At 43.1% G+C, this 25,587-nt stretch overlaps 1 protein-coding gene across 1 annotated transcript in view; it reads right to left on the minus strand.

Annotated features, from left to right (window-relative positions):
* The window catches only part of pxdn (peroxidasin), a 56,092-nt gene that overhangs the window by 24,793 nt on the left and 5,712 nt on the right, over window positions 1-25,587 (minus strand). The window contains exons 2-10 of the mRNA XM_022750408.1: window positions 18,075-18,146; window positions 15,975-16,046; window positions 12,325-12,396; window positions 10,115-10,186; window positions 7,377-7,448; window positions 6,129-6,298; window positions 3,312-3,429; window positions 2,060-2,229; window positions 286-558 (exon numbers count right to left, since the gene is read on the minus strand). Of these exons, the coding sequence (XP_022606129.1) occupies window positions 286-558; window positions 2,060-2,229; window positions 3,312-3,429; window positions 6,129-6,298; window positions 7,377-7,448; window positions 10,115-10,186; window positions 12,325-12,396; window positions 15,975-16,046; window positions 18,075-18,146 (1,091 nt within the window). The remainder of the gene's footprint in view (window positions 1-285; window positions 559-2,059; window positions 2,230-3,311; window positions 3,430-6,128; window positions 6,299-7,376; window positions 7,449-10,114; window positions 10,187-12,324; window positions 12,397-15,974; window positions 16,047-18,074; window positions 18,147-25,587) is intronic.

Here is a 25,587-nt window from a genome sequence, read left to right on the forward strand (position 1 = left end):
TACATTTATCTAGTGTGAGTAGATATCGGTTGAAAAGCACTGTTATATTAATAAATAGCTAATTAATAGCTTCTTATTGAGTCCCATGCCAAAGTTTTAAACAAGCTGAAACTCTGGAAGGACAGTAAAAAGATGATGCTGTAGAAACACAAGATGCGGGAAGCTTTTTACAAACAATATTTAAACCACAGTGAGAATGTTAAAACATTTACATGCTGAGAAAATCCCCCTAGAAGAGCATTATCTTTTAATAAATCCAATGGCAAAATGGATTCCGATTCCTACCTTGTACAATGATATAAGCTGTGGCATGTATGGTGTCAACGTTATTGGAGGCAAAACAGGTGTATTGTCCCCCATCGGCCTGGACCACGTTCTGGATAAACAGCCCTCCAGAGGGGGTGATGTTGATGCGAGCGTCGTTGGGCAGCGGGGTCCGGTCGCCCTTTGTCCAGGAGACCCGGGGCTGTGGCTGGCCCGTGGCACTGCACTCCAGGGTGACACTCTCTCCCACCAGTACCTCAGTGTTCTGGGGTTGGATCACGAAACTTGGCCGTGCTGGAGGAGCAGGGGAGCGGAGGGGGGAGGGGGGGGGGGGGGATTGGGGGTAGAACGTGGGAATGGGGTTAGGTTAATTAGATGAGAGGTAATAACATTTTTCATTTGTCTGCTTTGAGAAATTTCAGGGTATTAGGTAACCAGTGACGACCTGAATAAATGATGACAGAGAAAGCTGTTGAAAAACATTTGAAAGGTCTGTTCATGCACAATGATCATCAATAACGCCACTTTGACTTTGACTGTAACTTCCTTCATGTGTAACAGAATGTGGTCGCGTCCTGTTCATATTTGGCCAGTGGTTACAGTGGAGTCAGAGGAAATATGTACACAGCGAGGGGCCTGGCGTTTACAATCACACAGAAACAGGAAACGCACAACATCTGCTCTCAGAAACTGTTCCTTAACGAGGGGTTGTCACCGGGGTCATCCGTCACCCCAGCGATGACCCTTGGGTCATCTGGAGACGGCCCTGCTAATCTCCCACGGCGACAACTACTGGCACTATGACTGATTGATGTGTGAGTGTGTATATGTGTCAGGCAGAAGATAGAGAGACAGAGCAACAGAGACAGAGAGGACAGAATGTACTTGTGTGTGTCTGTGTGAGTGTGTGGAGGGAAACATTGACATGAAAGCCGGCAGGCTTTGCTCACAGCTCAGTGGGACATCCCAGTTATTTGACCTGCTGAACTCTGCAGGTAACCTCAGTGCTACTCAGAGCACAGACTCCCTACATCATCTCATACTGATGGTAATCCCCTGCTATTCAAATTGTACCGTAACACCCCCAATGACACTATAGTTAAACTAGGATATCTCACTCACAAAACCTTAATCCAACTCCTCACGTCACTTCTTCTCCAATTCCAACAAATGTGGAAATACATCAAGTTAAAGACTACATTAATGTACATTAATGCCGTTTAATTTTTCCACTTCCTGCTAAACATGAACATTATCAGCAGGAGCCTGTCATAGCACACCTGGCTGAAGCTTTAACGGTCCCATATAGTATAAAGGTAGATGTCCATGTGTTGTTTGATTATAGATCAGGTCTAGGTTCTATATTAATACTGTGAAAGTATCAAAGCCTCAGTCCACAGAGAAATGCATACAGCCTGTGCTCTGAAGTGTTTACCTGAAATCTGCTTTATTTATATTTGGTCACTCAGAAAACAGTCAGCCAATCAGAAGAGAGGCTCAGAGTCTCCTTTCTTCTGATTGGCTCACCGACCTGTTGTTGCTAGAGTTCCAGAGAGAAGCCTGAGAGAGGAGATGTAAAACTACACTGAGAAGGTTTTTGGTTCTTAAAACTACAAATATATCTTCTTATGGATCAACACTTCAAATAAAACACAGGAGAAGTGTAAAATATGGGACCTTTAATCTGTGATGTAGATTACTTTCCTGGACAGTGCTATGACTGAGACTACTACTCTTCAGTAATTAAGAGGTTGCCTGAGATAAGCAGAGGTTGAGGTTAAAAGCAGCCACTTACAGGGGGCTCCGAAATACCGCAGTGTGACCTGTGAAGTCTTGACCTCCCCAGCCACATTTTTGGCCATGCACTGGTAGACTCCCTGGTCTGTCTCCCTGGTGTCCTGGATCATCAGCGTCCCGTCTTCCAGCAGGTTCAGACGACTGTCGTCACGCATGTTCAGAGCGTTGCTGCCAGGAGTGCACGGAGATACACACAACTGATTAAACATAAACCAATACATATATACAATATATTCCCATACTGTGCTTTTCTAATTCCATATAATCATAATAACACTCTCAGTGATGGCTGTGTAATTATTGGCTTAATCCTTACCTTTTTTTTTTTTTTTTAAATGCGAATGGCAATGGCACAACTCAGTGACTCAATTTATGGGGCCTGATCACATGCATTATATCAGCTTTAAAACTGGAACTAGCTCAAAGCCTGTCACTGACGTCATATCCCTTATGCCCATGTGTCAGTGTTGTGGTTGCCTGCCAAAAGCTCAAAATTGACTTTTTATCCAGTTTTAAGCCACATTTTTAAGATACAATTTTTACACCTTGGTGGTTTTCAGCTCTATATTTGAACCAGATGAAGGATTTTAGTCGTCGGACGTCTGGATCTGAAGTTATTAGAGAAACAAGCTGAGGAAATGTTAGACAGCTCAGCTCCCAGCTGCTGGAGACGTCCTGTCCGTGTCTCACTGAAGGGTGTTGCTGAATCTCTGCATTTTAAAGTGAAGCTGCTTTATTCAGTGTTTCTACTGGTTTTAATCTCCTAGTGTGTTTGTTATGGAGAGGAGGACACCTCTGTGGATAATTCAGCTGCTGGTAAAAACCTGCTGAACGTCTGCTTCATAAGTTATCAGAGAAACAATCAGAACAAAGGTTAGCATCAATCTCAGCTCCAACTCTTCCCTGAGTCTCTGTCCTCCTTACAGCGTCGCTCAGACACTGACTATTAATGTGAAACAGCTTCCTTCAGTGTTTTTAACCGTTATAATCACAGAGTCTGTTTGATTTTGAGAGGAGGACACCTCTGTGTAAAATTTGGCTTCCAGTAAAAACCTCCTGAACCACTGATACTGAAGGAATCCAAACCAGGTGAAGCTTACGGCAATGGTGGTGAAGACAACTCCCACGATCCCACAGTACTTCTTGACGTCATCCAAAGCCGTCTTTTGTTATTGTTTTGATTGAGAGACCCCTAGCTGCAGAAGTTACATACTGTGCGTAACATTGGTGCATAACATTTAGTGTCTTACTTGTTCCTGAGCCAGATGATCTGTGGTTTGGGGTTGCCTTCGGCCCTGCAGGTGAAGTAGACAGTGTTCCCTGATGTAACGTCCACATCCTGGGGCTCTGAGGTGATCCTGGGTACCTCTGGAGGAGGAGGTCAGATTGGATGATAGGTGTAAATGCATATCCATTCATACGTATGTACCTGCATCAATCTTCTAGTCTCACCTGCCACATTTTAGAAGCATTCTTTCATCAACATTTCTAACATAAAGAAGAATCCATGGGGATGGGGATAAATCTGTGTCCACCAGCAGGTAAACCAAATCTCACCCCTTAACAAGCTGCAGAAATTCAGACTAAGAACATCAGCCCGTGTCTCCCCTTACCACCAAATTACTCCACATTAACACTGGGGCTGGGTAATTGCAGTGGCTTGGAAATCCTGTTTTGTGGTAACCCATCAAGGCCCGATGTGGAGGCTCATCAGACACCACTTGTGCAGGGAGGTGGCACTTCATCTCAAGGAGGGGGGCTGTTTTGACAGCTGCTCCACCCGCTGTGCATTGTTCCGCCCCGCTTACAGGGGGAGAGAATAAGGAAGGAGGGAGGTGGGCGTGGTGTCCACCATGTTTCTAAGCAGACATTCTTCCCCTGCCGCTGCCTCGCTATGCAGACACATGGAGTGGAGAGGTGTGTGTGTGTGTGTGTGTGTGTGTGTGTGTGTGTGTGTGTGTGGGGGGGGGGGGGGGGGTTTGCGTTGAGCAAGAATGGGCACGTTGGGGCCATCAAATTAGCTGCAGAGATTTAAATGTGGTTGAGTTACAGTCAGCTGCCAACTAGCCTGCCTGTCTGGCCTCAGACTGCAGCATTCAGTGAAAGCTGAATGAAACGCAGAGTTAAGACGGTTGGATTTACTGCTATAGAAACTAACCGCCTGTTATAGAAACCAACTGGACATGCACCAAGCAGACGCACACTGAAATGTGTGCACTTTCTTCTCTACTTGCAGTGTTGAAAGGTATCAAAGTATCAAGTATCAAATTCAGTGCACTGAATATAAAACAATCAATGCAAATAAAATGTTTGTAGTTGCCTTCTTCATACGTACAGAAGCTGTGGTCAACTTAAATGAATGTTGGTCAGAGTGGATTTTAGCTGCGACTAGTTTTCATGGCAGAAGAAAAGTATCTGCTTCACTGAAACATCTCAAACCACTTCTACTGGCCACAGCTATTTTTCCTAAGACAACTAAATTATCCTTCAATCTCTTCACCACACCATCCTCTTCTTCTTATAACTTAAATTTTCCAATTCTAAAATATGTAATGACATTAATTAATCATGATGTAAGAGCAAAAGTTACATCACATATTCATGTATCGCAGCCATCAGAAGAAAGTTTCAATACCAGTGGGCCCCTCCATGCCACTGTTCCACGCATGAATGCACACGCACGCACGCATGCACGCACGCACGCACGCACAAACACACATACGCAGCATCCTCATCTCATAGATGGACGGAGCAGCTGCTGGTGGTCTGATCCTAGAGAGACCGGAGGCCAAATTCAGGGGCTCCTGACTCATATTTTACCCAGACCAGAGACACAGCTGGTGATGTGTGAAGACTGAAACAGCTGGTGCCTTCAGACCTCAGACACAAAAGAAGGATACACCTCTGTGTGTGTGTGTGTGTGTGTGTGTGTGTGTGTGTGTGTGTGTGTGTGTGTGTGTGTGTGTGTGTGTGTGTGTGTGTGTGTGTGTGTGTGTGTGTGTGTGTGTGAGTGTGTGTGTGTGTGTGTGTGTGTGTGTATATATACACCAGACGCGGCTGACTAAGCTTACCTGGTTTATAGACTGAGTTTTGCTTTAAGTTGGGAGAGTGTGCGTAAGAATAGGCACATGGAAAACACATGCATGATGCTATGCAGCCATGTGTGTATGGCTTCACGTGTGCTTGCCAGATATGTGTTTTTTTTTTCTCAATGTAAAACTCAATAAGGTTTCAATCGGGTGGTCCTCCCTGGTTGATGCTGTTAATGTTGCAACACATTCAAGTTCCACAGAGATAATCAGGCTAATTTCCACTACAGATGGCAAAATAATGCAACAGCTGAAAACAATCAGGGGCCAGTTTCACAAAGACAGACTTTGACTGTGGCTCAGATAGAACCATCAGTCAGACTTCAGATAGACGTCTGAGTTCATCTGCTGCACAAAGCAGTTCAGTTCTTGACTATCTGAAGCTGGACTGTGGTACAATGAATTCTGGGTAAATTAAGACTTGCGGAAAATTCAGAATTCAACAGTAACAATAACATTTTACTTGGGAACGTCAGTTTAGAGTGAAGCAATAAAAAGAAACATCTGATTTGGAAAAAAAATAACTTCTCTTCTCATCGCTCTCTCCACAACAATGTTAGCAAACCACATATTATGAGCCATGTTTTCCTGTGTCTTGTTGTTGGGAGCTTCTGGTCAGCGCGGGTGTCATTGATTGTTACCATGGTAACATTGGTCTTGGTTTGAGTCAGCCTGGGGGTAGGGTGTCTAATTTTTTTTTTTACTAAAATGAGTCAGTCTTTATTTTTGTGAAACGGTCTGACTTGCATTAGACTAATCTATGAGCAACATGAAAACTGGATCAACACAACAGACCAGTCTGAGATATCTTAGTGAAACCGGCCCCAGAGTCTTAAAATACATTTCACAGTATAAATTAAACTGGTCCATTTATGAAAACCCCTCTGCACATTAATCTACATACATGTCCCTGTTCTGCATGTGCCAACAAACATCCCATGATATCAGAAAACATCACACTCTTTTTTTTCTCCGTACCACAGTTGAGCTCCTCAGCCGTGAGCGTTGCCACCGATCTGCCCTGCAGGCGGCTGGGGTAGTCGCAGGTGGCAGCTGCCTGGGCATTACCCGACTCAGCGTACTGCTTCAGCAGGTCGGCCAGCCACAGCAGCTCACAGTCACAGTTTAATGCATTGGAATCCAGTCGCCTGAACACAACATGTACAGACGCATATACACAGATCAATGAGACATGGCCACGTAGTCCATACATAAAGCATACAGTATATGACATGTTACTGCAGGGTTGAGAGTTAGTGTGTGTGTGTCTGTGTGTGTGTGTGTGTGTGTGTGTGTGCAGCAGTGTTAGGCAAATCCTCTCTGGCAGTTTATGAGCTAAAATTGGTCTGGCATGGCCTGGCGCGGCCCAGCTCAGTCCAAACAGTGGGGGCTCAGCAGGACCAGACTGGAAGACACTATCCTCCTGCCGTGGGAAACTATCTCTCGGCCTGGCCTCGTCTTCTGGTAACTGATCCAGCTTTCACTTCTACCACAATGTGTCCATTATCCATGACATGCCGTTCAGAAAATTGAACTGGCAATGATTTACACTGGTGAGGCTATCTTTCTGAAGCTCTCTTTGATAAACTGCTTTAGAAGAAAGTGTGTTATGAACAGATGCAGCCTTTCAAGGCCTAATGGATCATTTATTTATTTACATATCCTCCAATAATCAGAGTGAAGTCAGTCTTAGTCTCTGCAGGTTTCTGTCTTTTTAAGCACACTGGCCTGGGATCTAACAAATACTAAAAGCTCATGAATGACTGAGACAAGAGGGGAGAAAAACAATGGGAAGAAGCCAAACCACTGATTGTTCTTCACTATCTGTTGGCTGGAGGAAGGAGCTGTGTTAGACCTAAACAGCCTCAGAGACCTCAAATTCTCATATATGGGGGGAAAATCAAGCATCTTTTGTGCATGACAGATAATAGAATTTTCTTTGCTTTTCCCCACCCTGCACAGTCCCTTCCAATCTCCACTGCAGCTGACTCAACAAGAGAGAACCATGGGAAGGACTGTGAGCCTGTGTTAGAAACCGTCTTCCAGCCAAAGAAGCGTGAGAACAGTGTAGTGTGGTTCCATGGCATTTAACTGACACACAAGCCCCCACTTGAGACAGGGTGTCATGGGGGGGGGGGGGGGGGGGGGGGGGACCTACAGAAATTGATGCAGACATGCATTCTCACACAGCTGTTCCAGCGGTTGCTAGACAGCTTTTCCACTTACAATCGCTTCATGGCCTGAAGATGAGAGAAGGTTCCTGGGACGAGTTGGGTGATTCTGTTGTTGTGCAAAAACCTGAGGAAAAGAGAGAAAAACCCCAAGATGATTCATCAGTGCCCACATCTATACGGCTAGCTACAACTATGCAGCAGATCTGGAGTCTATAAATGGCGACTCAAACGAGAGAAATTTGTATAATTTGAATGAATAAATTGTTTTCAAAAATAACATTTTCAAAATTAATTTCCCAAAATAACAGTTGATATCTTATATATACAAATATTGAGTGTGTTCCCTTTGTTAATATCATATTCCATTTTCCAAATTGGACAAGAAATATGATCATCTTCCCAGACATGCTATGGCAGCTCAACTTGATGACCCCTGAAACTTTTATTTCTTGGCTAAAAGCAAACATCAAAAATGTTCTTTTTTTTTTATTTTTTTTTTTTTATGTAACGCTCCACCCAAAACATTCCCCTGAATCTGTTCATTTTTAGATAACTATAAATCAAGATAATCTTTGATCCAGTTGCTGATCTTCTATCCCAACCTGTAGGAAGCTGATCTACAGATATGCTCTCTGGACACGTCGCCAGAGAAACTGCTTTGACCGTGACCATGGAGATATTCCCACAACAAGCCACTCAGTTGTGCACCTGGGAATTCCTTCACTCCCCGTTCCACCTTTTTTTTTTTTTTTTTTTTTTTGCAGGTGTCCCTCCACCTCCTCAGCCTCTCTAGAGACTGGGAAGTATGGATATACTGGGCAGCCACTCGCCCATAAACAGGGACAATGAAAGGGGAATTTAACAGGACCCTCTGACATCTGGTGGAGAGTTTTAGCAGCATCGACTACATCACATGTGCATGTTGACAGGAGGGTTCATATGCAGAGCTCTCGCAGGCAGTGTGAGGGACTACCAGCCTACATATGAAACGTCATGGTAATCTGCGTGCAGGAGAACCACAGCTTTAAGTCATCTCACTTACATATGTGATGGATCGTTTATTGACAAAGGATGAAGACATGTTAACTGTGAAACATTATGGCCTCATGGAAACAATTTTATAGATCTGGTTTTATTATTGTGGTCATGGACAACAATAATAATGTCACTACTAAGTAAAATATGAAGTCCTCACATAAAGATAACCTTTTACAGATTTCACTGGACAAACGTAGGAGTAGTGGAGGTAAATTACGACTAACCTTTTTTGTCCTTTAATATTTATAATCTGCTTAGTCCAATCTGATCTTTATTTTTACCTAAATGCTGATGTGTTAAATATGGATCTGACACATTGAAATAACAGCTAAATTAAGCCCACCTTATTTTTCACAGGATACTTCATCAAAACAAATACTAGAGGTCCAACAGCAGTAAATAAGACATGTTCTTTAGTGATGTTTTTGGCAATGATGTTAGAAAAGAAGAGACTGCCTTACATTTCTCAGTTCTAAATTATAAATGCAGTGTCTCTTTTTAAAGATGTCATAATAAACCTAGATTTGTTTTTCACCAACAGTCGCTTTTTAAGTTTGTACCAGCGGGGCATTTCTCCATGATGCTCTTTTCTAACCAGAGACTATCTTTCCTTTAGTGGGGGCAGTGGCATCAATAAAATGCATTCATCAATCAATATAAGTTTAGAACTGAAGTCAGTCATGACGACCTCAGAGATGTTAAGACCCTCAGAGAGTATCTGCTGCAGACTCAGGTCTTTTGAAATGCAGGGGGGGGGGGGGCTCCTGAGGACCTTCTATGACTTTGTGGTGGCATCAGCCATCTTGTATGGTGCGGTCTGCTGGGGCAGCAGCATCTCCACTGCTGACAGGAAAAGGCTCAACAGACTGATTAAGAAGGCCAGCTCTGTTCTGGGACGCCCCCTGGACCCAGTGGAGGTAGTGGGCGACAGGAGGATGAGGGCTAAGCTTTCATCCCTGCTGGACAACATCTCCCACCCCATGCAGGACACTCTGACAGCATTGAGCAGCTCCTTCAGTAACAGGCTGCTGCACCCACGGCGTGTGAAGGAGAGATACCGCAGGTCTTTCCTTCCTGCTGCTGTCAGACTTTACAACAAACACTGCTATCAGTGACCTCACACGCCAAAGACTGACAATCCACCGTGTGCAATACGAGTCACCTGCTGCTACTTTTTGTATTTTGTATTTAATTGTACATGTTATATTCTAATTAATTTTATTATATCATATTATTTATCTCTAAGTATTTTGGTTCATGTCATTTGGCAATCTGTTTTTCTTTCTTTGTACTGTCCACTTTGCTGCTGTGATGCTGGAAATTTCCCCACTGCGGGACTAATAAAGGAATACCTTATCTTATCTTATTTTATGATCAAGTCCTCCAGTGTGTGGCTCTGTCACATGCTGAGTCAGTCCATAGTTACCCAGAATGCAACACAGTTCTTTGATACTGCTGCCCTGAGGTTGTCAACGTGAATAAATCACCAACAGTCAAATTCAATGCAAATGAGAGACAACAGTTCAGCTCAGTCTTCCAAAACGTTTAAATGCATTTAGGTGACCTGTAAATGTTTAAGTATGCAGCCTGACTGCAGAAATTCAATAATATGTCTGTTTTCACTCAATGAAATTACTAAACAAAAATAGCAACTCAATCGTTGAACATCAAATCTAGATTGCGCTTGATTTAATCATTAATTAAACTGATTTACCTGCCATGGAGTTGACCTTTAACAGAAAATGAACTTACAGTCGTTCCAGCTTTGGTAGGTGGGTGAAAGATTCCGGTTCCAAAGACTCGATGTTGTTGAAATGCAGGTACCTGGAGAGGAACAAAGTGTAGAGAAAGCACAGTAAAACTGGATTAGGGCTCCCTGTCTGACTAAATATAATGTCACTGTCCTAGCTGGCCTTAAGAGGGGGGGTCAGTGAGACCACTGAAGTGTCACCTGTCCATCCCTGGCACTTCAGATTACTCAAATACAACATTCAGAAAAGCTGATATGAAGCTCTAGATGAATGCAAACAGAGGAGGAGGAGGAGGAGTTTGCACATCAGGCATTCATCTTAGACAGATATAAGATATAAATCTACAGCTGAAGGCTTGGGTTGGAAATGACACTGCCCACAGGTGACAAGCAAGTACAACCATTATTTCATGGAGTGCAAACACAAAATCCCAAAAGCCTTTGAGCTGAGAAAACTTAGATCAGACCATGTGCTTACAAATTAAAAGGTTAAAGGGAAATGAAATCCAACTGATAGCTGTGTGGTAACTGTAAGGGTTCAGTTGGGTATCTGCTTGTTTCGGCAGGGAAAGCTTAGCTGCAGCAGCAACACAGACAGACACAGACAGACTAAAGCAGCATAGATTGTAAAATAAAATGCAACATTCCTCCACACAAGAAAAACCATTCTAGTTTGATCTCTAAGTGTATCTCAACTGTGTTTTTACAAGCTGTGCTCAACGTCCAACATTATGTCTTTGGGTGTTGCCTTAAGTATGTGTTGAAGAGTGGCCAGAGGAGAAAAACACATAACAGTCCAGACAAGTGAAAGACAAAAAGGCTTAATGAAGCCAGCAGTAAACTCATTTTAGAGGCCACTTAATCCCTCCTCTAGGATGAATGAACATCCCACACCAGTTATTTCATTACACTGTCAGAACTGTGTGAGATCCAGTATCGCTGTTACAACCTAAGACTAGATTATTCCTATTTGTGCGTGATCCTCCTATGATCACTGACAAACCCACTGACCTGCTGATAAAAAAAAAAAAAAAAAATCAACAGTTGCATGGTTGTGGGTTATATAGGTGTTTGGAGTTATTTATTCCTCCTAGAGAAGCCTGTGACTTCAGCCTTTGGCGTCTGTTGCCCAGGGTGTATGTTGAAGAAAATTAAAGTGTGTGCAATCTGACTCAAAACCTGTCACCCGCAGTTGAAACCCTTCATTATTGCAGCAAAATTCAAAACAGCTGCCAGGCATGGAGCCTGCTGTTGGAATAGCTTTTACTCCATGAATTAGCCATTTGTTCTCTGTTAATACGGTTAGAGTGAGGTATAAGTCACAGTCTCCTCCAACTGTGTTGCTGAGGAGAAGCTGCAGACCAGCCCTATTGGTTGTGATAATGACCTACTGGCTTATCCACATACTTGTGCATGATGATGACTATCCTGAAAATACAATCCATACTTATAACATCATCAATAAGCAATGTGCTAATCTGTCAAACATGCTAGTGTATCAAGATACTCTGCTGTAAAAGCAGCATAAAACTAGAAGCTTCTGAGTGTCATGACTTACAGGAAGCGGTTGAATTTTATCACACACATAATACACTGAAGGTTTCTCACAAATAAACACTGATTACAACAAACTGGAGCGGAGGAGCGGCTCCTGCAGTAACAGCTGAGATATGCAAGTCACGCTCGGCTCTAAAGCGGAGGCTGCGACTCCAGCGCAACAGTGGCGGCGCTACGAGCAGCACAGGAGGGCTAGCCGTCATGCTTTTGAAGCTTTGCATGGTCCGTTGTCCTGACCACAAGACATGCGACTCATGCAGAGGAGGATCAAAGGTGGTCAGCGCGACATACAAGTATGGATGCACACACGGCATGCATGGTGGCGGGAGAGAAGTGGACAGAGGGGCGCACATGGGGGGGTGGGGGGGGTGTGTTGGTTCAGGAAGAGAGTGTCACTGTAGGGAAAACTAACTGAACAGCGATCATGATACCTGTGTAAGGCCTTCACGGTCAAGTATTCATAAAAGATGATGTCAACATCTGTGACATCATAGCTCATCAATCACTAATAACCATGCAGACCTTACCAGGCTTCATGAGTAGGGGGTAGGGGTAGGGGGGGGTGGGGTTTACAGACAGAGAGACAGTAGGTGGGAGGAGGAGGAGCAGCAGGGCGAGCAGAGGGAAAAGGTGGACGAGGAAGTTGGTCACTTACAGTTGCTCAAGAGAGACAAGCCCCTTAAATGCTTGTCTGTCAATTGATTGGATTTCATTCTTGTACAAATAGCTGGAAGGAGAGATAATCGGTAACATTAGTAACACACACACACTCACACAGGATCATCTGAATACTGCCTGGTTATTATGAGAGAAAGAAGGGAGGATCTGATCAAATAACACTGACTGTTTAGCTGCCGTTTTCAAACGATATACTGCCTGTTGTGCTGCTACTTGTGCAGTATGTTTACTGTAGATAGAGACGAGTGGAGGAGGCTAACTCTCTACAAGCTAGTGAGTATTTGGAACAGGTTTAGAGAGAATCAGTCACACTGCACAATTAAAACTTATTGCACTGAGCTCAATGTTGAGCCCTGGCCGTAACATTACAACTGTTATTGCCACATCTACAGTAAATGTTCACAGTGCGTTCTCTCTCCAGCTACAGATGTGCTTGACTAAATAGAAATTCGACATGGACTGTGGTCCCAAAAAAGACTCCTCTGTGTGAGGGAGCACTTCACAGATCATTGTGTCATTGTAAAACTGCGCAAAACATCACACAGTAATAAAATCAACACACTTTCACACAACTCATTGAGACTTTTATCAGAAAAATATAATACTATAAAGCCCTCATAATGCAGTTAACCAGTCCTACTATCAGATTATAAAGCTTTACATTATAAAAGAAAAGATTAGATACTCGCACACCTCAGGAAAAAGGAAGAAAATATAGTTTTTACCACGGTGTGTGTGTTAAATAAAAATGAGTCATTATCATTGGACAAACAATAAATAATATAATATCATTATTATACATATATGTATATAATATTAATACATATAATATAAATTCTTTGTGAGTCAGATCTTTTCTCCACGTCTCCACTTTTCTCGGTGACCTCCACATTCAAACAGACTCATGTCCTATGCAGCCTGTATAGGATCAACGTGGTGTCTGAGCACACTGAAAGACAAGCGTGTCTTCCCTCCATCATTCATGTTGAAGAAATGTGAAACCAGGCTTACAGCTGTCTGCCTTTTCATCTCCCACCATCACGATGAGGCATGAGGGGAGATACAGATCTCTGCACGAGTGACAAAATGTATGGAAAAGTAAAACATCTCTTTGTCTCTGCATGCCATTCTATATGCTACAACCTATCTGTGTCAACGCTCTCAGGATTGTTACCATAGCAATACAAAAAATAAACAACTTCATCATATGTAATATGGTAAATGATAGAGACAAATTGAGCTAAGAGAGATATGCTGCTGCTTTAACACCCGAGGCCCTTCTACTGGAAAATGACTGATGACAAACCAAAACTGTTGTTATTATTACATTCCCATGCAGAGCAGTTCTGTAAAAAATAATGATGATGCTGAAAACTTGGATCATTAAGTATAATCTGTTTACTTTAGTGACACTGCAGTAACCAGTGTTATTACAATACCCCAAGACCTCCCCCACATGATCCTGATGACTTTGTGAATGAATGTGAAACACTGCTGACTGCAGCTCTCTGCCTCTGGTGTGGGCGTGTGTGTGTGTGTGTGTGTGTGTGTGTTTGTGTGTGTGTGTGTGCGCACAAGCTTAGCGTGTGAGGTTTTACATGGGAAACAGGATTTGGAAGTTGTGGGCTCAAATCTCAAGAGGCCTCACTTGACCACATATCCTTAGATAGTGGTATTACTCATCCAAGAGGAGACAGTGTGCACTTATAAACAGCCATGTTGAAAGCACACATCACAAAAATCACTCAGTTTGTGAAAAACTTGTTTTGTTTAGGTTTTGGTTTAAGACCCCAGAGGATTTTTTTCCCGACTTCCGTCGATCACTTAAATGATCTACATCAACACGCATTAACGGAAACCTACATTAATATAATCTGATGCAAGTACAGACCCCAACAAAGACTCTGTTCCTGTCATAAATACACTGACAGATATTTACAGATGGGTGTAATCCAACTGAATCATTGGAAAAGGAAAAAACAAACAGTGCAGGGTTCCCACAAAGAGGCATGCTGACCTCTGTTTGGATTGTTTATGGAGGTGGCCGTGGGACAGAGGGGCCGCTGCGTCGACGGCCGCCCGGCCGTTAGCTTGGGAGGAACATGAAAGAAGACAGGGAGTGGACTTTTTAAACGGGGTCCGAGGGAAGTGAAGAGGTGAGGAGGGAGATACAATCTAGCCCGCAGCTATAGAGCACTGAATCAGCAGGGAGGGGAGAAGGGGGGAGGGGGCGGGGGTGGGCTGCACCTTACCTTAATCACAAAGGTTGGCGCAATGGTGCAGGCTTTAGATCAACTCTGCTTTAAAGTGAGAGGGGGTCTGTAATTATAGCTACTGAATAGCTGCGATTAATTACAACATAAAGAGGGGGAGGGGTTGTCCCTGGAATGTGCATGTTTGTGTTTGTTTTTCAGTAAGTTGACAACAGAAAGAGAGAAAACATCCCTCCTCTTCACCCCTTCCTCCCTCTCTCTTGTTGAGTGCTTTACAGTATATGATCTTGTATCAAGTGTGCAGCACTTATCCAGAATACAAGCTGGACAGTGATGTAACAGAGTGTCACACTACGTCAGACACACGGGCCTTTAGCAGTGATGCTGCTGATACAGTCTGTCTTCATCAGCCGCCAGACAGACCTATGCAGACCACTAGCTCTGCCCAATCAGGGACGACATAAAGCGTGATGTCATCAATAGTCTCAAGATGTACGAAACATCCCATTAGATATCCTCAAGTTCTGTCCCAGTGTGAGAATATTGTACGTAGTGGAGCTGTCCTCTAAAAGCAGACGAGCAGATGGAGGAGCAACAGTACGGCACGCTGTAAACTTTACAAAGCTGGTCTTGTCTTAAAATGAAAACTGTGATGGAAGTAGAGACGGGGAGGGCCGGGACGCGATGGAGGGCAGCGTGATGCTGGACAGCAGCTGGTCAGCTCTGATATGGTGTCCGGCTGACAGTGCTGTCAGCAGTCTGGCAGGAACTAATAATACTACTAGGAACTAATAACTGAGCTATGACCAAGACGTCAACTTTAATTTTTTTTCTGACTGACTTGAAATCTGTTTTCACATCCCAGATGATGAACACATATTAAAGGAGAGTAATGTATAAGAGTCTGCATTAGTTAAAGGTGCTGACTGTGAAAATCAGCCCTAGTAAGTAGGTCTTCTAACATCTAAGCGAGGAACTCAGACCATAACTAACTGTGAGCACAGACAGTGCTGTCACCACAACTGAGGCCGGTGGGATGGTAATGTAAGTGACTAACAAAGCGAAACCCTGAGGCTACACACACCTCAAACCCTCCTCTGTTCTCAGCTGTGCCTGCAGGTCAGGACTTCCAGACATGTAAGTACAGAGGATCAGACAAAGGGGAGACTTCTCATTGATGCCGTTTCCGCAAACTGCGCTGATATATTTCCAGCAGCATCAGCTGTCCTCCACTTTCGCAGTCTTATACAGTCATGTTTTATTTTTGCAACAAAGTGTCTCGACGTGTTTCACCATGCTTCTTCTTTTTCTGCTGACTGATTAAACACTGGCCTTTTCCCTATTGAGACTCATAGAACAAAAATACATTATCTCAAGATCTAAAGAGAAAAGATATTGCCATGAGTCAACTCACAGATATTTGAGGTTTTCCAGGTCTTCAAATGCCCCCCTGGGGATCCTTCGTATATGATTGTTGTTGAGGAGGCTGTGAAGGAAAGAAAACAGGTGATTTTGCAGATACACGACAGTAACCAATATGACAGTCATACCCTTTTTCAATCATTGTTTGCGGGTATAATTGGGTTTTTATTTAATGCGGGTAAATCCCTTTCCTACTGCCAGTCAAGTTTGTCTCTCTATTCAGACTGAGACACACACAACTGGAGTGACACACATGCAGTTAAAGAGAGACACACACACACACATACATACATACACACACACACACATACATACATACACACACACACACACACACACACACACACAGAGTGGAGGAAGAGTGAGCTGCTAGCCACCGTGCAAACTGGTGAAACAGATCTGTCACGTCTCATTACCTGGTTGGAGCTCCTGTAAAAGTGTTGGAGCCTCTGTGTGAAGGCGCCTCAGTCTGCGAATGCGTATTTTTTAAAAATATTTCGGGGCTGCAGCTCACTCTGTGTAGCTGCGCTGTGTCTGGTGTAACAGCACCGTGCTGGGCAGGTGACAGGTGTGTCTACAGTGTCTGTGCTCTGAAAGACGTTACAGCAGGAAAAGGAATGAAAATGTGCGTGTTCACCCATGTGTTCCGATCGGAGCCGGAGCCGAGAAATACCCGTGTCCACTGCAGAGTCATGTGACCTGGGTGTGAATGCCAATTGAACCCTTTTCTGTTGCCGACAAAAGCCTGATGTTAGCGAATCTTCCCAGGTTTTTTGGCCGATGGAAAGGGGCTTAAGTCTGGTCTTGGCTAATTCTAAATGGCGTATGCTATGTCTATATCAAGACAAGTTGTAGTATAATGTAACTTGCAGTTGTTTGTATCGGTTGCCCTCTTTTTTCGACTTGATTTCACACTATTTCGATTTGTTCTGCTGTATGAGATCACGAGGGCGGCGATTGAAAATCTGCACTTTCATTTGTAATGGTTTGTAATCATTTCTCCTATTGTCTGTGTGGTAACATAACAAAAACAAGACATTATTGTAGGAATTTTTTCAACCAAAAAATGTGACAAGCTTCTGATAGGAAATCTACAGAGGTTAACTTGAGAGAAGACAGAAGGCTCTCCCCTTCATCTAACATTACAGACATACTTCTGTCTGTTGAACAGTGATATTGGACAAAGACTGATAGACTTTAGGACTGTTCGGTCTGTGGAACTGCAGCCTGAAACCACGAAGAGCTGTTCAGGATATAAAGCCCTCAACAGTCCAAATGGCTGGCTGCCTGGCTGATAGGAAAAGCTGGGCTTTTCTCCCGCCTTAAAGGACTTCTCTTCACTTTGAAACTAAATCTAAGCCACCATGTCCGTGCCCTGCACATACTCTCATGTTTATTAACTATCATGGATTTATAACTGAATTCACACATCAGCTTCACTTTCGGCATTGTTGTAAGAGGAGAAAGCATCTCAGTAATGTTTGCAAGAATGTGAATAACGTGAGGTGTGTTTGATTCATTCTAGCAGCTCAGCTGAGCAGTCTAAACTGTGACCATCTCGAGATACTGATGCGGCCACATGAGCTGATGCCGCACGCATTCCTCCAACATTTCAAGACGGCTGCTAAACTAATGTACTGACCATTAAAAATACAATACTTGGAACATTTCTGCTTTATTAGCTTAGCAATGCACCATCTAGCAGGCTGGACATATGATAAATAGCCCTGTGGGTGGAAGTGGAAAAATAAATTCCTCACAGATTACGAGCTGACCTACATGTGTGAAACCACAGCAGAACAGTGCAAGAATTTGCCCGTGCGTGCGCGTGTGTGTGTGTGTGTGTGTAATGCAAACAGGACTTTGTGAGGAAGTGACAATCATTCTGCAGAGTGCTGTTTAAAGGAAATGGGCTTGATTAATTTTCAATAGGAGTCTTCTTGAGGCACTGAAATTTCTTACTAACAGGATGTGGATACTCTCCAATCACCTTTTACCCTAATGTTATGTGGGGAGCAATCTCATACCAAGGATATACCGTATGTCAACAGAAGTTCACAATTGTGTATGCAGAGCGGTGACGAAGACTTACAGTGTGTTGAGGTTCTTTAATCGTCTGAAGGAGCCCGGCTGTATATCCTTGATTTTGTTGAACCTCAGGTCTCTGCAGAGGAAAAGGAAATATGTTCATATTTAAGAAAGTATATCATTAAATAAACCACAGAGAAAAGCTGTGCATAAATTCAATAGTTACACTTGGAGGATTTCTTAAAGGTCCCATGTAGTATAAGGGGAGATTCCCATGTGTTGTTTGATTATAAAGCAGGTCTAGGTTCTATATTAATACTGTGAAAGTATCAAAGCCTCAGTCCACAGAGAAATGCACACAGCCTGTATTCAGAAACTGAGCCTTAAAACCAGTCGTCAGGACTTCTGGAACTTTCTGATGTCACAACAAAGCAGTAACAGCTCTCAGACATGCCCCAAGCTCCGCCCGACATCCAACCTTGCAGGATTTGGTTTCCAGGTGTTAAACCTGCTATATTTTTATTTGATCTCTCAGAAAATAGTCAGCCAATATTAAGAGAGGCTCAGAGCCTCCTCTCTTCTGATTGGCTCACCGACCTGTTGTTACTAGAGCTCCAGAGAGAAGCCTGAGAGAAGAGATGTAAAACTACATTGAGATGGTTTTTGGTTAAAAAACAAATATATCTTCTAATGGATCAACAGTTCAAAATAAAACACAAAAAGTGTAAGATATGGGACCTTTAATGTGTACAAACTGAAGACCACAGCAAAGCCAACCCTGAAGGATAATTGGAGACATTAGTCACCTCACAAGAATGTCTTTGTCAAGCTTTAATCATGAGAGCAGATTTATATAACATTTGCCCCAAAGATAACAACCACAAGGCTAAGTTGCAGCTCTCAGCAGGTTGCAGTGTCTGTCTCCTGTGTAATTATAATAGGCTATAGGCTGACGTGACACTAATCACTCTTTGGTCTTACAACAAATGACTTGGCAATGCCCTGAAAGTGACAAGCTAAAGACGCTAATGCTGCAATTAGCCGTGTGAAGGTAAAATCATTCTTAACCCCAAGTGGCGTCACCAGCCGCGGTGTGTGATGTGAAATTTGAGCGTCTCATCTGAACAGTGATGTTATGTTTGTGGAACTTGGGCTCTAAGTCATCTGACCTTCAGCTAAACCATTTGATTAGTGTATTTTTGTAAGATAAGTTCAGCAAGTACGACACACCCTGCAGCAATTTATGGTCTTTATTGGTGATTTGATCCACAACAACCATGGTAGACAGACAGGCTGCGCATTGAGACGACTGAGAGGAAGACCTCCGGCCAGACAGATGAAGGGAGCGTTCGGATGGATCGCTGCACAGAGGTGAGGGAGAGCTGCATCAACGTTTCTCCTCTATGAAACCTCAACTCACCCAGCAACAGCTTGGACTGTCTACCAGCATTCTTGTTAGCCAATGACCTTACAAAGTAAATACTCTGGGACTGGGTCACACAGACTTAACATACTTCACTGATTATGCAAAACTATAAAAACACCAGAGTGACGAGAATCTGGAGATTTTCTTTCAGTTTGGAGGAAAAGAAAAGCCGCTTTAGTTTTTTTGCTCTTCTTATGTTGAGTAACGTCTGATTTCATTTAGATGCTGGATCTATTAGCTTAGCAACCATCTTGTCTATTTCCCTTTATGCACATGAGGCAAAGAGCCATAAAGCTATACTTTCCTGAGTTTTTGCTTTCTTGTATTTCTGTGAAATACAAAAAAAAAAAAAAATCAACTGATTTCATAGCCAGTGAAATGTTTATGGGTCATTCGCTCAGTAAAAGCCTTCACATATGGATCCAATCAGACTGAGTCCAGCTTTTTCATATGCTGACTTCCTTTTGTATAGGCTGAGAGCTCGCGCAAGAATCCACTCAAAGAGCTTTTCTCTAACTGACGTGCTTTGTGAGCAACATCCTTCAGCTATGGTGATACTGTTGTTTCTGGCACCACCTTCAGTAAGTGAGGAACTTCATTGTGTTCTTAATGTCAAGGTAATGAGTGGAGGGGTAAGCAAATCTTTATTTATGTAGCACTCTTCAAAACCAGAGCTTCACAAAAACATGTCATGACAAAAGTTTATGGGTAAATAACTTAATCAAAGATGTTACAGTTAACAAAATGAGAGGATGGGCACTGCTGATCATGATTTTAAATGAATGGCTAGCTTTGTCTAAACCATGATACCTAAGAAATTAGAACGTTTGAACAAGAGAGCTTAACACCAACATGTTTGTTATATTTGGAGCAGTAAGAAAATGAGCTGTCTTCTAAATGGAGAGAGGGGTGAGGGTCTTCCATGGAAAGAACAAGGATCAGTGCTGGGTGAAGAGGTTGGAAAACATGTCTCTCCAGGCAGCGGGCCCATGGCGAAGAGTGCACTGCCCAGACATGCTGAAGCAGGGGCTGTCCTGCCTGCCTGCCTGCCTGCCTGCCTGCCTCCAGCTCTGAGGGATGAAGGCAAGTGGGAGGAGAAGGGGAGCAGGAGAGCAGGGCTACGTGCTGGTTGAGGCGGCACCCGTCTGAGGGGCACAGTGCACATGAAATCAGTGCTTCTGATCTCTGCTGAGGGTCATGGTTGTTTCAAAGAATTCATGGAAAAGCTTGAAGTGGCTCAAACAGAGGATCCTCTTCACCCCACATACTCAATAGGTCAACTCCAGATCTGCGTCAAAATACAATTTGTTTCAGACTTGAAGCTAAATTTCACTGCAGCCAGACGAGCTCTCATTTCACCACACACACACACACACACACACACACACACACACACACACACACACACAATCTGTTAGCTGATAGCTACCCGAGTTAAAAGAATGATTTAAAAAAAGTGGAAAGGCACGTTCAACAACAATAAAGGTGAACTGTGTTAAACCGTGTGTAAGACGTAGAGTAGACTAAGAAAACCGTTTATTTTACCTGGGTAAAGAATGACACCATTTTTCACTTTTTTACAATTTACAATTAAACGTCACTGTGACACCAAACAAAAGCTCAAAAGGTGACAAACACAAAACTTCACCGGCTGAAGTCGTCACATGAAGCTACCAACAGAAATGAAAACTTTATCAGAATTTTCAACTACAAATACGGTGAAAAACCACAACCAACTCACTAAACAAACACTCGGATAGTGTCTCTGCCTCGCCATCACATCCTGTGTGCCCAAATTCAGACTAAATGAAGGTGTCACTTCTCCCATGAATACAGAAATATGTTTCGTGTACATGAGGGCATATGATGCATGAAGATTTTAGTGGGAATGGTCACTTTTGAATTCACTTATCGTTCACCTCATACTGTATTGTCACACAAAACATATACATTCAAACCCCCTTAACAGATATTACCATGACTACACACACTGTTGATTGCTGTGGGTGAATGTGAGTTTGTTAACTGAACCATAGCTATGTTGTTTTTCCTGTGTGTGTCTGTGAGTGTGTGTGTGTGTGCGTGTGTCTCACTTCCACGGCTGAGATGACTTTGTTTGTACAGAAGACTAACTAAGCGGAGTCAAGCAGAGTGCTGTCTGCTGCAGCAGGGTGTCGACTGAAGCTGATGACATCAGCACCAGTGTATCTCACAGGTTGCTCTCAGTCTTCACAGTGAGCCAGACTGAAAAGATGCTTTAGATCACAGACTGGCAGCACTGGCACTCTGACCTGACCTGTGTGTTTGTCTGAGCGATTGTTTTGTCTGGAGATCTGTTGATAAAAACTCTGACCCTGCCCATCCATCACAACCCAGAGACAGTGATTTGTCTCACACTAATCGCACTTCATCCCCTACTCAGAGCAATAAGGCTGACACTGATTCATAAGATCTACATATACAGTAATGCTCCTTTTTCAAAGAATGAAAGCAAAAATTCACAATTGTTTCGCCGCAATTAAACAGGAAGTAATGACTACATTGTGTCAGAGGAGGCAGACGCTCTGTGAAGCTGCTTTGTGATGGTTCATTATACAAGAAAAGAGCAGGGGACAAGAATGAGTCACTCCCCAAGGGGGAAAAATACAGGAAGAAACAAGAAGAAGGCATTTAGTAAACAAGACATTCTTCAGCGAACAGTCAATGTAGTTGTTACACAAAAATGAGCACAAATTACTGAACATTTTATGATATTTATTGCAGTACTTATTAAATGAGTCTGTTAACTCCTGTTAATGTGTTTTGATGGCACTTGGCCAGTGGGAGCTATAAAACAGTGAGGCTAACAGCCCTGCAGAGGGGCTGACACACTATTCTAGGTCCAAATAGAAAGCCTGAAAGTGAGCAGCCTCCCCGGCTCAGTAAAGAAGGAGCCATGGGAACTGCACAACAATAGCACTAATCCAGTGAGAGTACAACAAAAGGATCATTTGATTTCTTTTGGAAAACAACGAAATTTGTCATTTGCCCACACGGGATGGTAGGCCCGTATCTGAACATGCTACGCTCATGAGAACTGTGTCAACAGACAGAGAGAAAATGTTTCTCTTCAGGTTTTTGGCATAAACCTGGCTCCAGCCTTACAGGTCTCAGAAGATAATTAGGATGACCTATTTAGACCAGACAATGCTGACAATCTGCTGCAGTGTTTTGGGCACACTGTGTCTGTGATGAAACCCCAGGTCCAGTGAGTGCACTGAGGTGATTTAGGGACAGAGTAACTCTGCCCGCACACAGTGGAGTTATGCTGCGTTTCATTTACAGTACCTCGGACGGCGGATGCTGGAGCTGGGAATGACGTCACTCAAGAGTTGGCCGTGTTCCAGTCGGAAGATCGGTATTGTTGTTGTTATTATTAGCACTAACAGTTGATAACATGCATGTCATTGTATTTTGCTAATACAAACACTGTAGCAACATGTCCACAGATATACGTTGGACAGTAACGCCAATAACACAGACGAGCTACTGAACATTTATATTACTACAGCTTTCACTTCTGTTGCTAATTTGACTGCCAGTCAAAAAATAAATAAAAAAACGCAGGAATAAATAACAATTCCTACGCTAGTTGTCCTAACACTAGCCTTGCCAGTACTGTCAATTGATGACGTGTTGCTATGTTACAGTATCTACCGGAAATCAATTCTTCTACGCTGCTCTATAACAGCGGTTGCCAGTGGCTGCACAATGCAACTTCCTGTGTAAGCTACTGTTTTAGAGAGGCAAACATGAATTGATTTCTGGGAAAACTGCCGTTTGATCTGGGTGTGATCGGTCCATAGTCTTGGATACTCGCTGATACCATATTTTCTGCAGTATTGGGGGCATTTCCAGAACAACTCTAGTTGGTGTGCAGAGCGATCTTGGACTTTGAGCTCAGGGTTGGTGAGGTTCCAAAATTCAACTTCAGGGGCCGTTCCAGTTGAAATTTCTGACCTGGGAAGTCGGAATTTCCGAGTTCAAATTGAATGCACCATTATAGTACTTTTTGATCAGTGTGTTACTATAAACAGTTAAAATGCTAGCAACTCTAGTCAGGGGATTGACACATTTACTAAAATACAAACACTTATATTTTGCAGTCCTTATGTAATTTACATAATCAATACAGACTCTGAAGTGATCACTATAACATTAGGCAAACCATAGAGCAGATGTAAGGCTTCACCTGCCAAAAGCATCCAGCGAGCTCTGTATTTAATGCCCCTAATTCAAAATTCAAACGTAGCTTTTAAACATAGTTTTCATGCCAAGCCCCAATTTGATGGCACTGCTAGATAACTTTTGCTATCATATCAATGAGTGTTAATTAAAGTAAACTGTCAGGTTCAAACAACCACGCCCCCCTTAGCCAGCAACCTCAGAGGTTTGACACAGACCCAGTGAGAGCTCATACACAATGACACAACTACACGTCAATCACAGCAGTTGGGTTTAAGGTGCTGGATTGTTCTGCTCTAACATCCAGTCTCCATTATAGGAAATTATTCACTGGGTAAATGGTCCTTTATATGTCAACTGACTTCAATTACAAACCTTTGTTTGATTTTGCGCAACAGGATTTAATCAATTTACAATTTCAGAGTCAAAAAACTGCTGGTAATTCTAAATGAAAGCTGTTATTAGTCAGTGCTTTGTACAGATTTTAACAGGGTTTTCCCAAACATGAGAAGACATAGGCCCTGAGCCGAATGAGCAGAAAAAAAAAACTATGTTGAGGGTTCTCTACCGCTCTGCAGAAAACGGCTTTAATAATAAACAGCACGGAGGGGAAATGAAACCTTTTGTGTTACATTTGGGGTTCCCAGAAGCCACTGCAGGTTTAGAAACACTGAGAGAGGTTCCTCTCAGTGGGCTGGAGACGCGAAAAACTTGTGAGAGAAGAATCAGCTTGCTGCAGTCACTCAGACAGACAGGGACAGAGAGACAGTGACCTTCCTATAGACGTTTACCCAAGAGAGATAAGTGGCCAAAGGCTGTTACATTGTCAGAGATTATCACCTATGCTATCTTCCTCCCTTCCCTTTTCTCAGCAAACCAAATTTTCCCCGTAAACCCGCAGACCAGACGACCTAAGACACTAACACACTCAGCTTCACCATCGAAAACAGAAGATAGCGCCAATAAACGCGACAGATTTAATGTGCGCACAGTTTTGCGTTTCACAGACAAAGACATTCTTCTTTCATTTATTGTGCTGCATCTAGTGCTGGGTTGAAAAAATAAATCTATGCTCCGATTCGAATCAATCTTCATTTTAATAATCAGATATCAATTCATAAAATCCAGAGATCAGTCTTTTGATATTTGTCTAGTACAGTTTCCTGTAATGTGCGCAGCTGTAACGCCGTTAGTCTCGCGTGATCTGGTCACGTGAACAAAAACATGGCTGACGCGGCTCCAATGAAGTCAGTAAACATTAATATTTTTTTTAAAAATGCACCAGGTTAGAGGAACACAGCATTAGCTCTCTGAGAATCTCATTCACATCCAAGCAAAATTGGTACTGTAACTGAAATATCTCTAAATGAACTGATGTTCAATCAAATTGAATCAGGAAGTCAGTGGCAATACCCAGACCTGCATTCTTGTGTTGGTACAGTTTGCAGCTAGGCTGTGAGACTGTTGCTCTGATGTATACGCCAAGTTACTGCTCAGAAAATAAGTGACATGCAAGCTGGAGTGCACTTGTTACATAATCACCGACACAGAATTACCTACAGAAAATATCTGGCTCTGACACTGATGTGCTTATTTGCAACTGTGGCATTTCCCATTTGTTCAGTTCGAATGTTTCTGTGTATTCACAAGGCAAACAAAAATGGGAACAACAGCTGCAAGGAAAATTTCAGCAGAGGTGTCCGTAAATTCTTGTCTGAGCCAGGATGACGAGCGAAGCTGGCTGCTGCCCAGTTCAACCAGCATCTGAATGCCATGTGTGGACCTCTCCTCTCATTCTCTCCCTCCCTAGTCAGGGAAGTCATTTGGCTTTGTGACACATGCCCAAGCGGGCTTGCCAAGGACTCTCAGGCGTGCGTGAGTCATTCTTAGTTAAACAAGAACATGGCTGGCTCCTCGCTTGGTTGGA

The sequence above is a fragment of the Seriola dumerili genome, unplaced genomic scaffold (genome assembly GCF_002260705.1).
Source record: "Seriola dumerili isolate Sdu_G_001 unplaced genomic scaffold, Sdu_1.0 BDQW01000149.1, whole genome shotgun sequence".
NCBI lineage: Eukaryota > Metazoa > Chordata > Actinopteri > Carangiformes > Carangidae > Seriola > Seriola dumerili.